The 15,492-nt window shown below is 41.5% G+C and overlaps 2 protein-coding genes and 1 long non-coding RNA gene across 3 annotated transcripts; all 3 read right to left on the bottom strand.

The window, feature by feature from the left end:
* Positions 1 to 1,010: 1,010 nt before the first annotated feature.
* On the bottom strand, positions 1,011 to 5,372 carry LOC129711660 (cartilage intermediate layer protein 2-like). The gene is made up of 3 exons (XM_055659460.1): positions 2,198 to 5,372; positions 1,993 to 2,090; positions 1,011 to 1,618 (listed from the first exon to the last, which is right to left on the bottom strand). Exons 1-3 carry the CDS (start codon positions 2,470 to 2,472, stop codon positions 1,548 to 1,550), a joined length of 444 nt encoding a protein of 147 aa, XP_055515435.1. The 5' UTR covers positions 2,473 to 5,372; the 3' UTR covers positions 1,011 to 1,547.
* Positions 5,373 to 5,452: 80 nt separating this feature from the next.
* Positions 5,453 to 8,213, bottom strand: LOC129711663 (uncharacterized). The gene is made up of 4 exons (XR_008725888.1): positions 8,193 to 8,213; positions 7,351 to 7,733; positions 5,588 to 6,974; positions 5,453 to 5,480 (listed from the first exon to the last, which is right to left on the bottom strand). It is a non-coding gene; the product is annotated as an uncharacterized LOC129711663 (long non-coding RNA).
* Positions 8,214 to 10,095: 1,882 nt separating this feature from the next.
* LOC129711658 (mucin-5B-like) lies at positions 10,096 to 14,854 on the bottom strand. Its single transcript, XM_055659458.1, has 9 exons — positions 14,580 to 14,854; positions 14,375 to 14,472; positions 13,980 to 14,000; positions 12,624 to 12,801; positions 12,419 to 12,516; positions 12,024 to 12,044; positions 11,004 to 11,181; positions 10,799 to 10,896; positions 10,096 to 10,423 (listed from the first exon to the last, which is right to left on the bottom strand). The coding sequence occupies exons 1-9, from the start codon at positions 14,852 to 14,854 to the stop codon at positions 10,353 to 10,355; spliced, it is 1,038 nt and encodes a 345-aa protein (XP_055515433.1). The 3' UTR covers positions 10,096 to 10,352.
* Between the last annotated feature and the right edge of the window lie 638 nt (positions 14,855 to 15,492).

Genomic DNA, 15,492 nt, shown 5'->3' with positions numbered 1-15,492 from the left:
ATATTCACAAATGATATTTTACAATCGCCTCATACTCACAAAAGGAATCAGGGCAGGTGAATCGTATTCTGTAATCTTGACATGCGCGATCAGGTTGGTTGCTGTTCACACAAAAGAATCCAGTAGAAACGTTGCAACTGTTGAGTAGAATGTAGGGACATATGATAAAGTTGTTGATAAAACTACTGATGCACTTTGAATGAAATAATAAAAGTGCTATAATATGGCTGGCTCTATTTTGTACCTGGCAATGTTCTCTCCAGTCTGTGAGGCCGGAATCCCTGATGTTGTCTCCACCTCACAGGCGATTGGATCCGTGCAGATCTGACCGGGATTCTCAGTTCGCAGATTGGGGAAGATTTCATAATCTCCATTTCCTGATGGGTTATCACGGTCAAACCACGCAGTTTTGCAATTCCCCACTGAAGAGCAGAAAGAGAAAGTAGATTGAAAGTAAACATTGGGTCTGACAGATTGACACAAAATTATGTAGCAAATTAGCTCCAGGTAGCATCTCTAGAGGTAAGGAATAGGTTACCTTTCATGTCGAGACAGAGAGACCTGATCGATTTGCTAACCGTTGGGCACAACTGACATGAACAATATTTCTCCTCAGAACACATCATATACTCAAGTACATGAGACCTAGTTCCAGCTCCCTCCACCTTGTTCACTGTTCTGCCCATCACTTCACTTATTTCTTCTTGCCCCATATTTGCTGATGTTGGTGACTGTTTCCTCTCACTGCTGCCATTGGTCCTGACCCCTTCACATCAATCGCCATCCCTCTCTCCTCAATAAAATCCCAACTTTATAAATTACCAGCCTGGTACCATGTCCCAGAATTCCTACAAAATCCATGTCTAGTTTTCCTGGTCCTCCTCGTGACAATCCCACCTTCTGCAATCCTGAATCATGCCTGGCAGAATACTCAAATTACTCTTACGTGAGTCACTTTCCTCAAGTGAACAAGTGATGTCAGAGGACCGGAGAAACGCAGAAAGTTACTCCTTTGTTCAAGAGAGGGGAAAAGATGATCACAGAAATGACAGGCCTTTACGATGAATTAACACCACACAAAGTTTTTATGAGTACTCTAGTTACCTTCTAACAAATAAAACAGAATATCAGAAAAGAAAGTTAGAATTAGGAGCAGGAGTCAGAGACGACTTCCCATTCTACAATCCCTAGAGAAAAAGGTTCTAGTCTGAAGATGGGTCCCGAATCGAAACAGGACCTATTCATGATCTCGGAGATGATGCCTGATACGTTCTGTTATTCCAGCATTTTGTAATCCATATCTGCTGTAGTTTGTATTCCTAGTCTTTGCAATTTCTTCTCATGTGGCTAAATCACAATTTCTGCAACCTTTCCCATGAATCTGTTTTGCATTCACTCCATGACATGGACACATTTTGTTTCCTTAATAAGCTGATAACTACAAGCAACTCTTGAGGTTCAGTCGCACTGAAGCGCCTATAATCTGTTTTAACTTAGTTATTATGTAGCGGACATTAAAACATACTGTATGAAACTCATAAGAGCTTTCATATTACTGTTAACATTGCCCGCTTTATAATGGGATCGATATACTCACCAGGAGGTTCGGTAACACCACCTAAAAGGAGAAACAAACAATTCAGTTAATTATCATTTGAAACATGTTCAGATTTAATGATTGTCAGCAGATATCTGCCCCATCTATGCTAGAGTCTGCACACCACACGTTAGCCTCATCAACCACATCAGAACTCAAAGAACCAGAGAAGAAACATGCCACACTCCATCCAAAGGGACTGTCAAAGAAAGAGGAGTGTTTAAGATGGGGATGAATTTACTATTGGAAAGTCTGGAAATCAGCAAACAGGGGGACAGGAAGAGGGTGGCTAAGCAAAGTGTGAGTTGTTATTACAGTCTGTGTTATAATCAGCTCCACTGATAATTCAGTAGCTAATATTCACAAATATGTTTTTACAATTGCCTCATACGTACAAAAGGAATCAGGGCAGGTGAATCGTATTCTGTAATCTTGACATGCGCGATCACGTTGGTTGCTGTTCACACAAAAGAATCCAGTAGAAACGTTGCAACTGTTGAGTAGAATGTAGGGACATATGATAAAGTTGTTGATAAAACTACTGATGCACTTTGAATGAAATAATAAAAGTGCTATAATATGGCTGGCTCTATTTTGTACCTGGCAATGTTCTCTCCAGTCTGTGAGGCCGGAATCCCTGATGTTGTCTCCACCTCACAGGCGATTGGATCCATGCAGATCTGACCGGGATTCTCAGTTCGCAGATTGGGGAAGATTTCATAATCTCCATTTCCTGATGGGTTATCACGGTCAAACCACGCAGTTTTGCAATTCCCCACTGAAGAAGAGCAGAAAGAGAAAGTAGATTCAAAGTGAACATTGGGTCTGATGGATTGACACAACATGTTGCAGCAAATTAGCTCGGCAGGTCGCATCTCTAGAGGAAAGAAATAGGTGACGGTTCATGTCGAGACCCTTCCTCAAACTGAGAGACCGGTGAGAGAGAAATTAGAGGTTTGAAAATGTACAGAACAAATCAGAGCCTGCACTAATGGCCAAAGAGCCCACATGGTTCATTGTTGACTTTGGAGGAGGTAATAACGAGGGGATACAAACAGTAAAACTAGTAGGATGATTGCAGCAGGTGAGGGATGGAGAGAGAGGGAATGCAAGGGTTACTCCTTTGTTCAAGAGAGGGGCAAAGATGATCACAAAAATGACAGGCCTTTACGATGAATTAACACCACACATGAAGTTGGGTACTGTAGTTGCCTTCTAACACATCAATCAGAATATCAGAAAAGAAAGTAAGAATTAGGAGCAGGAGTCAGACATGTGGCCATTTGAACTAGCAATCTTCTATTTCAGGTCCATTTTCCAGCACTATCAACATATCCTTTAACGTCCAGAAAACTAACAATCACTTCTGAATGTCCTCGAATGCTCTCTGGAATCAAGAATGTCAAAAATACACCACCTTCTGAGTGAAACAACTAATCGTATTTCAATCCCAAAATATCTTCCTCTCATGTTGAGACAGTGGTGCATGCACCTGGAGTCCAAAGGGACAGAGATGACTATCCATTCTACAATCCCTGGAGAAACATGTTCTAGTCTGAAGAATGGTCCCGACTCGAAATATCACCTATTCATGATCCCAGAGATGATGCCTGACATGATCAGTTACTCCAGCACTTTATTTCTCATTTTGTAATCCAGTATCTACTGTACTTTGTATTCCTAATACTTGCAATTTCTTCTCATGTGGCTAAATCACAATTTCTGTTACCTATCCCGTCAATCTGTTTTGCATTCCCTCCATGGCATGGACACATTTTGTTTCCTTAACAAGATGATAACTACAAGCAACTCTTGAGGTTCAGTCGCATTGAAGCGCCTATAATCTGTTGTGGCAGTTTTTTAACTTGTTTATTATGTAGCGGACATTTAAACACACTGGATGAAGTTCATAAGAGCTTTCATATTACTGTTAACATTGCCCTCTTTATCATGGGAGCGATATACTCACCAGGAGGTTCGGTAACACCACCTAAAAGGAGAAACAAAACAATTCAGTTAATTATCATTTGAAACATGTTGAGATTTAATGATTATCAGCAGATATCTGCCCCATCTGTGCAAAAGTCTGCAGACCACACGTTAGCCTCATCAACCACAACAGAACTAGTAGAACCAGAGAAGAGACATGCCACCCTCCATCTAAAGGAACTGTCAAAGAAGGAGGAGTGTTTAAGATGGGGATGAATTTACTATTGGAAAGTCAGCAAACAGAGGGACAGGAAGAGGGTGGCTAAGCAAAAGGTGAGTAGTTGTTACAGTCTGTGTAATAATCAGCTCCATTCATAATTCAGTAGCTAAGAAATAGGTGACGGTTCATGTCGAGACCCTTCCTCAAACTGAGAGACCGGTGAGAGAGAAATTAGAGGTTTGAAAATGTACAGAACAAATCAGAGCCTGCACTAATGGTCAAAGAGCCCACATGGTTCATTGTTGACTTTGCAGGAGGTAATAACGAGGGGATACAAACAGTAAAACTAGTAGGATGATTGCAGCAGGTGAGGGATGGAGAGAGAGGGAATGCAAGGGTTACTCCTTTGTTCAAGAGAGGGGCAAAGATGATCACAAAAATGACAAGCCTTTACGATGAATTAACACCACACATGAAGTTGGGTACTGTAGTTGCCTTCTAACACATAAATCTGAATATCAGAAAAGAAAGTAAGAATTAGGAACAGGAGTCAGACATATGGCCATTTGAACTAGCAATCTTCTATTTCAGGTCCATTTTCCAGCACAATCTACATATCCTTTAACGTCCAGAAAACTACCAATCACTTCTGAATGTCCTCGAATGCTCTCTGGAATGAAGAATGACAAAAATACACCACCTTCTGAGTGAAACAACTAATCGTATTTCAATCCCAAAATATCTTCCTCTCATGCTGAGACAGTGGTGCATGCACCTGGAGTCCAAAGGGACAGAGATGACTTTCCATTCTACAATCCCTGGAGAAAAATGTTCTAGTCTGAAGATGGGTCCCGACTCGAAATATCACCTATTCATGATCCCAGAGATGATGCCTGACATGATCAGTTACTCCAGCACTTTATTTCTTATTTTGTAATCCAGTATCTACTGTACTTTGTATTCCTAGTCCTTGCAATTTCTTCTCATGTGGCTAAATCACAATTTCTGTTCCCAAACCCGTGAATCGTTTTTACATTCCCTCCATGGCATGGACACATTTTGTTTCCTTAACAAGATGATAACTACAAGCAACTCTTGAGGTTCAGTCGCACTGAAGCGCCTATAATCTGTTGTGACAGTTTTTAACTTAGTTATTATGTAGCGGACATTAAAACATACTGGATGAAGTTCATAAGAGCTTTCATATTACTGTTAACATTGCCCTCTTTACAATGGGAGCGATATACTCACCAGGAGGTTCGGTAACACCACCTAAAAGGAGAAACAAACAATTCAGTTAATTACTATTTGAAACATGTTCAGATTTAATGATTATCGGCAGATATCTGCCCCATCTGTGCAAAATCTGCACACCAAATGTTGACCTCATCAACCACAACAGAACTTGTAGAACTAGAGAAGAGACATGCCACACTCCATCTGTCAAAGAAGGAGGGGTGTTTAAAATGGGGATGAATATACTATTGGAAAGTCTGGAAATCAGCAAACAGAGGGACAGTAAGAGGGTGGCTAAGCAAAAGGTGAGTAGTTATTACAGTCTGTGTTATAATCAGCTCCATTCATAATTCAGTAACTAATATTCACAAATGATAGTTTACAATCGCCGCTTACTCACAAAAGGAATCAGGGCAGGTGAATCGTATTCTGTAATCTTGACATGAGCCATCACGTTGGTTGATGTTCAGACAAAAGAATCCAGTAGAAACGTTGCAACTGTTGAGTAGAATGTAGGGAGATGTGATAAAGTAGTTGATAAAACTACTGATGCTCTTTGAATGAAATAAGAAAAGTTCAATATTATGGCCGGCTATATTTTGTACCTGGCAATGTTCTCTCCAGTCTGTGAGGCCTGAATCCCTGACGTTGTCTCCACCTCACAGGCGATTGGATCCGTGCAGATCTGACCGGGATTCTCAGTTCGCAGATTGGGGAAGATTTCATAATCTCCATTTCCTGATGGGTTATCACGGTCAAACCATGCAGTTTTGCAATTCCCTACTGAAGAAGAGCAGAAAGAGAAAGTAGATTGAAAGTAAACATTGGGTCTGACAGATTGACACAAAATTATGGAGCAAATTAGCTCCAGGTAGCATCTCTAGAGGTAAGGAATAGGTTACCTTTCATGTCGAGACAGAGAGACCTGATCGATTTGCTAACCGTTGGGCACAACTTACATGAACAATATTTCTCATCAGAACGCATCATATACTCAAGTACATGAGACCTAGTTCCAGCTCCCTCCACCTTGTTCACTGTTCTGCACATCACTTCACTTATTTCTTCTTGCCCCATATTTGCTGATGTTGGTGACTGTTTCCTCTCACTGCTGCCATTGGTCCTGACCCCTTCACATCAATCGCCATCCCTCTCTCCTCAATAAAATCCAAACTTTATAAATTACCAGCCTGGTACCATGTCCCAGAATTCCTACGAAATCCATGTCTAGTTTTCCTGGTCCTCCTCGTGACAATCCCACATTCTGCAATCCTGAATCATGCCTGGCAGAATACTCAAATTACTCTTACGTGAGTCACTTTCCTCAAGTGAACAAGTGATGTCAGAGGACCGGAGAAACGCAGAAGTTACTCCTTTGTTCAAGAGAGGGGAAAAGATGATCACAGAAATGACAGGCCTTTACGATGAATTAACACCACACAAAGTTTTTATGAGTACTCTAGTTACCTTCTAACAAATAAATCAGAATATCAGAAAAGAAAGTTAGAATTAGGAGCAGGAGTCAGAGACGACTTCCCATTCTACAATCCCTAGAGAAAAAGGTTCTAGTCTGAAGATGGGTCCCGAATCGAAACAGGACCTATTCATGATCTCGGAGATGATGCCTGATACGTTCTGTTATTCCAGCATTTTGTAATCCATATCTGCTGTAGTTTGTATTCCTAGTCTTTGCAATTTCTTCTCATGTGGCTAAATCACAATTTCTGCCACCTTTCCCATGAATCTGTTTTGCATTCACTCCATGACATGGACACATTTTGTTTCCTTAATAAGCTGATAACTACAAGCAACTCTTGAGGTTCAGTCGCACTGAAGCGCCTATAATCTGTTATGCCAGTGTTTTAACTTAGTTATTATGTAGCGGACATTAAAACATACTGTATGAAACTCATAAGAGCTTTCATATTACTGTTAACATTGCCCTCTTTATAATGGGATCGATATACTCACCAGGAGGTTCGGTAACACCACCTAAAAGGAGAAACAAACAATTCAGTTAATTATCATTTGAAACATGTTCAGATTTAATGATTGTCAGCAGATATCTGCCCCATCTGTGCAAGAGTCTGCACACCACACGTTAGCCTCATCAACCACATCAGAACTCAAAGAACCAGAGAAGAAACATGCCACACTCCATCCAAAGGGACTGTTAAAGAAGGGGGGGGCTGTTTAAGGTGGGGATGAAATTACTATTGGAAAGTCTGGAAATCAGCAAACAGAGGGACATGAAGAGGGTGGCTAAGCAAAAGGTGAGTAGTTATTGCAGTCAGTGTAATACTCAGCTCCACTCATAATTCAGTAGCTAATATTCACAAATGATATTTTACAATTGTCTCATACTTACAAAAGGAATCAGGGCAGGTGAATCGTATTCTGTAATCTTGACATGCGCGATCACGTTGGTTGCTGTTCACACAAAAGAATCCAGTAATAACGTTGCAACTGTTGAGTAGAATGTAGGGACATATGATAAAGTTGTTGATAAAACTACTGATGCACTTTGAATGAAATAATAAAAGTGCTATAATATGGCTGGCTCTATTTTGTACCTGGCAATGTTCTCTCCAGTCTGTGAGGCCGGAATCCCTGACGTTGTCTCCACCTCACAGGCGATTGGATCCATGCAGATCTGACCAGGATTCTCAGTTCGCAGATTGGGGAAGATTTCATAATCTCCATTTCCTGATGGGTTATCACGGTCAAACCACGCAGTTTTGCAATTCCCCACTGAAGAGCAGAAAGAGAAAGTAGATTCAAAGTGAACATTGGGTCTGATGGATTGACACAACATGTTGCAGCAAATTAGCTCGGCAGGTCGCATCTCTAGAGGAAAGAAATAGGTGACGGTTCATGTCGAGACCCTTCCTCAAACTGAGAGACCGGTGAGAGAGAAATTAGAGGTTTGAAAATGTACAGAACAAATCAGAGCCTGCACTAATGGCCAAAGAGCCCACATGGTTCATTGTTGACTTTGGAGGAGGTATGGACACATTTTGTTTCCTTAACAAGATGATAACTACAAGCAACTCTTGAGGTTCAGTTGCATTGAAGCGCATATAATCTGTTGTGGCAGTTTTTTAACTTGTTTATTATGTAGCGGACATTTAAACACCCTGGATGAAGTTCATAAGAGCTTTCATATTGCTGTTAACATTGCCCTCTTTATCATGGGAGCGATATACTCACCAGGAGGTTCGGTAACACCACCTAAAAGGAGAAACAAAACAATTCAGTTAATTATCATTTGAAACATGTTGAGATTTAATGATTATCATTGGTTCATTGTTGACTTTGGAGGAGGTAATAACGAGGGGATACAAACAGTAAAACTAGTAGGATGATTGCAGCAGGTGAGGGATGGAGAGAGAGGGAATGCAAGGGTTACTCCTTTGTTCAAGAGAGGGGCAAAGATGATCAGAAAAATGACAGGCCTTTACGGTGAATTAACACCACACATGAAGTTGGGTACTGTAGTTGCCTTCTAACACATCAATCAGAATATCAGAAAAGAAAGAAAGAATTAGGAGCAGGAGTCAGACATGTGGCCATTTGAACTAGCAATCTTCTATTTCAGGTCCATATTCCAGCACTATCAACATATCCTTTAACGTCCAGAAAACTAACAATCACTTCTGAATGTCTTCGAATGCGCTCTGCAATGAAGAATGGCAAAAATACACCACCTTCTGAGTGAAACAACTAATCATATTTCAATCCCAAAATATCTTCCTCTCATGCTGAAACAGTGGTGCATGCACCTGGAGTCCAAAGGGACAGAGATGACTTTCCATTCTACAATCACTGGAGAAACATGTTCTAGTCTGAAGAAGGGTCCCGACTCGAAATATCACCTATTCATTATCCCAGAGATGATGCCTGACATGTAAATAGCTGGGGTCCCAGTACTGAGCCTTGGGGTACCCCACTAGTCACTGCCTGCCATTGTGAAAAGGACCCTTTTACTCCTACAGGAAGCAAAGAGTAGGAGTAAACGGGTCCTTTTCACAATGGCAGGCAGTGACTAGTGGGGTACCCCAAGGCTCAGTACTGGGACCCCAGCTATTTACAATATATATTAATGATCTGGATGAGGGAATTGAAGGCAATATCTCCAAGTTTGCGGATGACACTAAGCTGGGGGGCAGTGTTAGCTGTGAGGAGGATGCTAGGAGACTGCAGGGTGACTTGGATAGGCTGGGTGAGTGGGCAAATGTTTGGCAGATGCAGTATAATGTGGATAAATGTGAGGTTATAAATTTTGGTGGCAAAAACAGGAAAGCAGACTATTATCTAAATGGTGGCCGATTGGGAAAGGGGGAGATGCAGCGAGACCTGGGTCTCATGGTACACCAGTCATTGCAGGTGCAGCAGGCAGCAGGCAGTAAAGATAAGCGAATGGTATGTTAGCTTTCACTGCTAAAGGATTTGCGTATAGGAGCAGAGAGGTTCTACTGCAGTTGTACAGGGTCTTGGTGAGACCACACCTGGAGTATTGCGTACTCCAAATCTGAGGAAGGACATTATTCCCATAGAGGGAGTGCAGAGAAGGTTCACCAGACTGATTCCTGGGATGTCAGGACTGTCTTATGAAGAAGAGACTGGATAGACTTGGTTTATACTCTCTAGAATTTAGGAGATTGAGAGGGGATCTTATAGAAACTTACAAAATTATTAAGGGGTTGGACAGGCTAGATGCAGGAAGATTGTTCCCGATGTTAGGGAATTCCAGGACAAGGGGTCACAGCTTAAGGATAAAAGGGAAATCCTTTAATCACCGAGATGAGAAGAAATTTTTTCATGCAGAGAGTGGTGAATCTCTGGAACTCTCACCACCTTCTGAGTTGAGGCACAGTTCATTGGCTATATTTCAATCCCAAGTTAGATGTGGCCCTTGTGGCTAAAGGGATCTGGGGGTATGGAGAGAAGGCAGGTACGGGATACTGAGTTGGATGATCAGCCATGATGATCATATTGAATGCGGTGCAGGCTCGAAAGGGCGAATGGCCTACTTCTGCACCTAATTCTATGTTTCTATGTTTCGAATCAGGACCTTACTCCAGCACTTTACTTCTCATTTTGTAATCCAGTATCTACTGTACTTTGTATTACTAATACTTGCAATTTCTTCTCATGTGGCTAAATCACAATTTCTGTTACCTATCCCGTCAATCTGTTTTGCATTCCCTCCATGGCATGGACACAATTTGTTTCCTTAACAATATGATAACTACAAGCAACTCTTGAGGTTCAGTCGCACTGAAGCGCCTATAATCTGTTGTGGCAGTTTTTTAACTTGTTTATATGTAGAGAACATTTAAACACACTGGATGAAGTTCATAAGAGCTTTCATATTACTGTTAACATTGCCCTCTTTATCATGGGAGCGATATACTCACCAGGAGGTTCGGTAACACCACCTAAAAGAAGAAACAAAACAATTCAGTTAATTATCATTTGAAACATGTTGAGATTTAATGATTATCAGCAGATATCTGCCCCATCTGTGCAAAAGTCTGCACACCACATGTTTACCTCATCATCCACAACAGAACTAGTAGAACCAGAGAAGAGACATGCCACCCTCCATCTAAAGGAACTGTCAAAGAAGGAGGAGTGTTTAAGGTGGGGATGAATTTACTATTGGAAAGTCTGGAAATCAGCAAACAGAGGGACAGGAAGAGGGTGGCTAAGCAAAAGGTGAGTAGTTATTACAGTCTGTGTAATAATCAGCTCCACTCATAATTCAGTAGCTAATATTCACAAATGATATTTTACAATCGCCTCATACTCACAAAAGGAATCAGGGCAGGTGAATCGTATTCTGTAATCTTGACATGAGCCATCACGTTGGTTGCTGTTCATACAAAAGAATCCAGTAGAAACGTTGCAACTGTTGAGTAGAATGTAGGGAGATGTGATAAAGTAGTTGATAAAACTACTGATGCTCTTTGAATGAAATAATAAAAGTGCAATATTATGGCCGGCTCTATTTAGTACCTGGCAATGTTCTCTCCAGTCTGTGAGGCCGGAATCCCTGACGTTGTCTCTACCTCACAGGCGATTGGTTCCGTGCAGATCTGACCGGGATTCTCATTTCGCAGATGGGGGAACGTTTCATAATCTCCAAATCCTGATGGGTTATCACGGTCAAACCATGGAGTTGTGCAATTCCCTACTGAAGAGCAGAAAGAGAAAGTAGATTGAAGGTGAACATTGGGTCTGACAGATTGACACAAAATTATGGAGCAAATTAGCTCCAGGTAGCACCTTTGTAGGTAAGGAATAGGGGACCTTTCATGTTGAGATCCGTCTTCAGACAGAGAGTCAGGGGACTGAGAAATTTAGGGTATGGAAAGGTTCAGAACAATTCAGAACCTGCACTAATGGTCAAAGAGCCCACATGGTTCATTGTTGGCTTTGGAGGAGGTGATAAGGAAGGGATACAAAAAGCAAAACTTGCAGGATGTATGGGGCAAGTGAGGGATGGAGAGAGAGAGAATGCAAGGGTTACTTGAATTTAAAATAATCAATATTCATAATGCTGGGTTGTAAGCTGAGCAAGCAAAATATGAGGTTCTGTTTCAATTTACATGTGGCCGAACTCTGACATTGGAGGTGACCCAGGACAGAACGAGTCTGTCTCCACTGTCAGAGTGCTTTTCTGTCCTGCACCACCTCCACTGTCAGAGTAAGGCCTTATGCAAATTGGAGTAACAGCACTTCATATTTTGTTTGGGTAGCTTACAACCCAATATTTGCACATTAATTTCTCTAATTTCATGTAATCTTTGCCTTCCAACTCTCTCCATCTCTTCTCCACCTTAGTCGTCCGATAAGGTTTATTATTGTGGGCTCTTTGGCCATCGGTGCCAGCTCTGCTTTGTTCTGTACGTTTTCATACCGCTAGATTCCCTCTCCCCTGACTCTCAGACTGAAGACTGGTCTCCTCATTACAATCTATTCCTTTTCGTCAGAGATGCTGACTGACCCGCTTTATAATGGGATCGATATACTCACCAGGAGGTTCGGTTACACCACCTAAAAGGAGAAACAAACAATTCAGTTAATTATCATTTGAAACATGTTCAGATTTAAAGATTGTCAGCAAATATCTGCCCCATCTGTGCAAGAGTCTGCACACCACACGTTAGCCTCATCAACCACAACAGAACTAGTAGAACTAGAGAAGAGACATGCCACCCTCCATCTAAAGGGACTGTCAAAGAAGGAGGGGTGTTTAAGGTGGGGATGAAATTACTATTGGAAAGTCTGTGAATCAGCAAACAGAGGGACATGAAGAGGGTGGCTAAGCAAAAGGTGAGTAGTTATTACAGTCTGTGTAATACTCAGCTCCACTCATAATTCAGTAGCTAATATTCACAAATGATATTTTACAATCGCCTAATACTCACAAAAGAAATCAGGGCAGGTGAATCGTATTCTGTAATCTTGACATGAGCCATCACGTTGGTTGCTGTTCACACAAAAGAATCCAGTAGAAACGTTGCAACTGTTGAGTAGAATGTAGGGAGGTGTGATAAAGTAGTTGATAAAACTACTGATGCTCTTTGAATGAAATAATAAAAGTGCAATATTATGGCCGGCTCTATTTTGTACCTGGCAATGTTCTCTCCAGTCTGTGAGGCCGGAATCCCTGACGTTGTCTCCACCTCACAGGCGATTGGATCCATGCAGATCTGACCGGGATTCTCAGTTCGCAGATCGGGGATCGTTTCATAATCTCCATTTCCTGATGGGTTATCACGGTCAAACCACGCAGTTTTGCAATTCCCTACTGAAGAGCAGAAAGAGAAAGTAGATTGAAAGTAAACATTGGGTCTGACAGATTGACACAAAATTATGTAGCAAATTAGCTCCAGGTAGCATCTCTAGAGGTAAGGAATAGGTTACCTTTCATGTCGAGACAGAGAGACCTGATCGATTTGCTAACCGTTGGGCACAACTGACATGAACAATATTTCTCCTCAGAACGCATCATATACTCAAGTACATGAGACCTAGTTCCAGCTCCCTCCACCTTGTTCACTGTTCTGCCCATCACTTCACTTATTTCTTCTTGCCCCATATTTGCTGATGTTGGTGACGGTTTCCTCTCACTGTTGCAATTGGTCCTGACCCCTTCACATCAATCGCCATCCCTCTCTCCTCAATAAAATCCCAACTTTATAAATTACCAGCCTGGTACCATGTCCCAGAATTCCTACGAAATCCATGTCTAGTTTTCCTGGTCCTCCTTGTGACAATCCCACATTCTGCAATCCTGAATCATGCCTGGCAGAATACTCAAATTACTCTTATGTGAGTCACTTTCCTCAAGTGAACAAGTGATGTCAGAGGACCGGAGAAACGCAGAAGTTACTCCTTTGTTCAAGAGAGGGGAAAAGATGATCACAGAAATGACAGGCCTTTACGATGAATTAACACCACACAAAGTTTTTATGAGTACTCTAGTTACCTTCTAACAAATAAATCAGAATATCAGAAAAGAAAGTAAGAATTAGGAGCAGGAGTCAGAGATGACTTCCCATTCTACAATCCCTAGAGAAAAGGGTTCTAGTCTGAAGATGGATCCCGAATCGAAACAGGACCTATTCATGATCTCGGAGATGATGCCTGATACGTTCTGTTATTCCAGCATTTTGTAATCCATATCTGCTGTAGTTTGTATTCCTAGTCTTTGCAATTTCTTCTCATGTGGCTAAATCACAATTTCTGTTACCTTCCCCATGAATCTGTTTTGCATTCCCTCCATGACATGGACACATTTTGTTTCCTTAATAAGCTGATAACTACAAGCAACTCTTGAGGTTCAGTCGCACTGAAGCGCCTATAATCTGCCAGTTTTAACTTAGTTATTATGTAGCGGACATTAAAACATACTGTATGAAACTCATAAGAGCTTTCATATTACTGTTAACATTGCCCTCTTTATAATGGGAGGGATATACTCACCAGGAGGTTCGGTAACACCACCTAAAAGGAGAAACAAACAATTCAGTTAATTATCATTTGAAACATGTTCAGATTTAATGATTGTCAGCAGATATCTGCCCCATCTATGCTAGAGTCTGCACACCACACGTTAGCCTCATCAACCACATCAGAACTCAAAGAACCAGAGAAGAAACATGCCACACTCCATCCAAAGGGACTGTCAAAGAAAGAGGAGTGTTTAAGATGGGGATGAATTTACTATTGGAAAGTCTGGAAATCAGCAAACAGAGGGACAGGAAGAGGGTGGCTAAGCAAAGTGTGAGTTGTTATTACAGTCTGTGTTATAATCAGCTCCACTCATAATTCAGTAGCTAATATTCACAAATATGTTTTTACAATTGCCTCATACTTACAAAAGGAATCAGGGCAGGTGAATCGTATTCTGTAATCTTGACATGCGCGATCACGTTGGTTGGTGTTCACACAAAAGAATCCAGTAGAAACGTTGCAACTGTTGAGTAGAATGTAGGGACATATGATAAAGTTGTTGATAAAACCTCTGATGCACTTTAAATGAAATAATAAAAGTGCTATAATATGGCTGGCTCTATTTTGTACCTGGCAATGTTCTCTCCAGTCTGTGAGGCCGGAATCCCTGATGTTGTCTCCACCTCACAGGCGATCGGATCCATGCAGATCTGACCGGGATTCTCAGTTCGCAGATTGGGGAAGATTTCATAATCTCCATTTCCTGATGGGTTATCACGGTCAAACCACGCAGTTTTGCAATTCCCCACTGAAGAAGAGCAGAAAGAGAAAGTAGATTCAAAGTGAACATTGGGTCTGATGGATTGACACAACATGTTGCAGCAAATTAGCTCGGCAGGTCGCATCTCTAGAGGAAAGAAATAGGTGACGGTTCATGTCGAGACCCTTCCTCAAACTGAGAGACCGGTGAGAGAGAAATTAGAGGTTTGAAAATGTACAGAACAAATCAGAGCCTGCACTAATGGCCAAAGAGCCCACATGGTTCATTGTTGACTTTGGAGGAGGTAATAACGAGGGGATACAAACAGTAAAACTAGTAGGATGATTGCAGCAGGTGAGGGATGGAGAGAGAGGGAATGCAAGGGTTACTCCTTTGTTCAAGAGAGGGGCAAAGATAATCACAAAAATGACAGGCCTTTACGATGAATTAACACCACACATGAAGTTGGGTACTGTAGTTGCCTTCTAACACATCAATCAGAATATCAGAAAAGAAAGTAAGAATTAGGAGCAGGAGTCAGACATGTGGCCATTTGAACTAGCAATCTTCTATTTCAGGTCCATTTTCCAGCACTATCAACATATCCTTTAACGTCCAGAAAACTAACAATCACTTCTGAATGTCCTCGAATGCTCTCTGGAATCAAGAATGTCAAAAATACACCACCTTCTGAGTGAAACAACTAATCGTATTTCAATCCCAAAATATCTTCCTCTCATGCTGAGACAGTGGTGCATGCACCTGGAGTCCAAAGGGACAGAG

Source organism: Leucoraja erinacea, chromosome 30, assembly GCF_028641065.1.
Source record: "Leucoraja erinacea ecotype New England chromosome 30, Leri_hhj_1, whole genome shotgun sequence".
NCBI lineage: Eukaryota > Metazoa > Chordata > Chondrichthyes > Rajiformes > Rajidae > Leucoraja > Leucoraja erinaceus.
This window is presented reverse-complemented; position numbering and strand designations above follow the sequence as displayed.

Bases quoted from the DNA above. Each gene is read 5' to 3' on its own strand.
- LOC129711660 (XM_055659460.1), bottom strand. From the start codon at position 2,472: ATGCGACCTGCCGAGCTAATTTGCTGCAACATGTTGTGTCAATCCATC. The intron at 2,091-2,197 runs GTACAAAATAGA...TCTACTCAACAG, and splicing joins ACTGGAGAGAACATTGCCAG to TTGCAACGTTTCTACTGGAT. The intron at 1,619-1,992 runs GTACGTATGAGG...TTCTCCTTTTAG, and splicing joins CACCTGCCCTGATTCCTTTT to GTGGTGTTACCGAACCTCCT.
- LOC129711658 (XM_055659458.1), bottom strand. From the start codon at position 14,854: ATGCGACCTGCCGAGCTAATTTGCTGCAACATGTTGTGTCAATCCATC. The intron at 14,001-14,374 runs GTAAGTATGAGG...TTCTCCTTTTAG, and splicing joins CACCTGCCCTGATTCCTTTT to GTGGTGTTACCGAACCTCCT. The intron at 11,182-12,023 runs GTGAGTATATCG...TCTGCTCTTCAG, and splicing joins TGGTGTAACCGAACCTCCTG to TAGGGAATTGCACAACTCCA.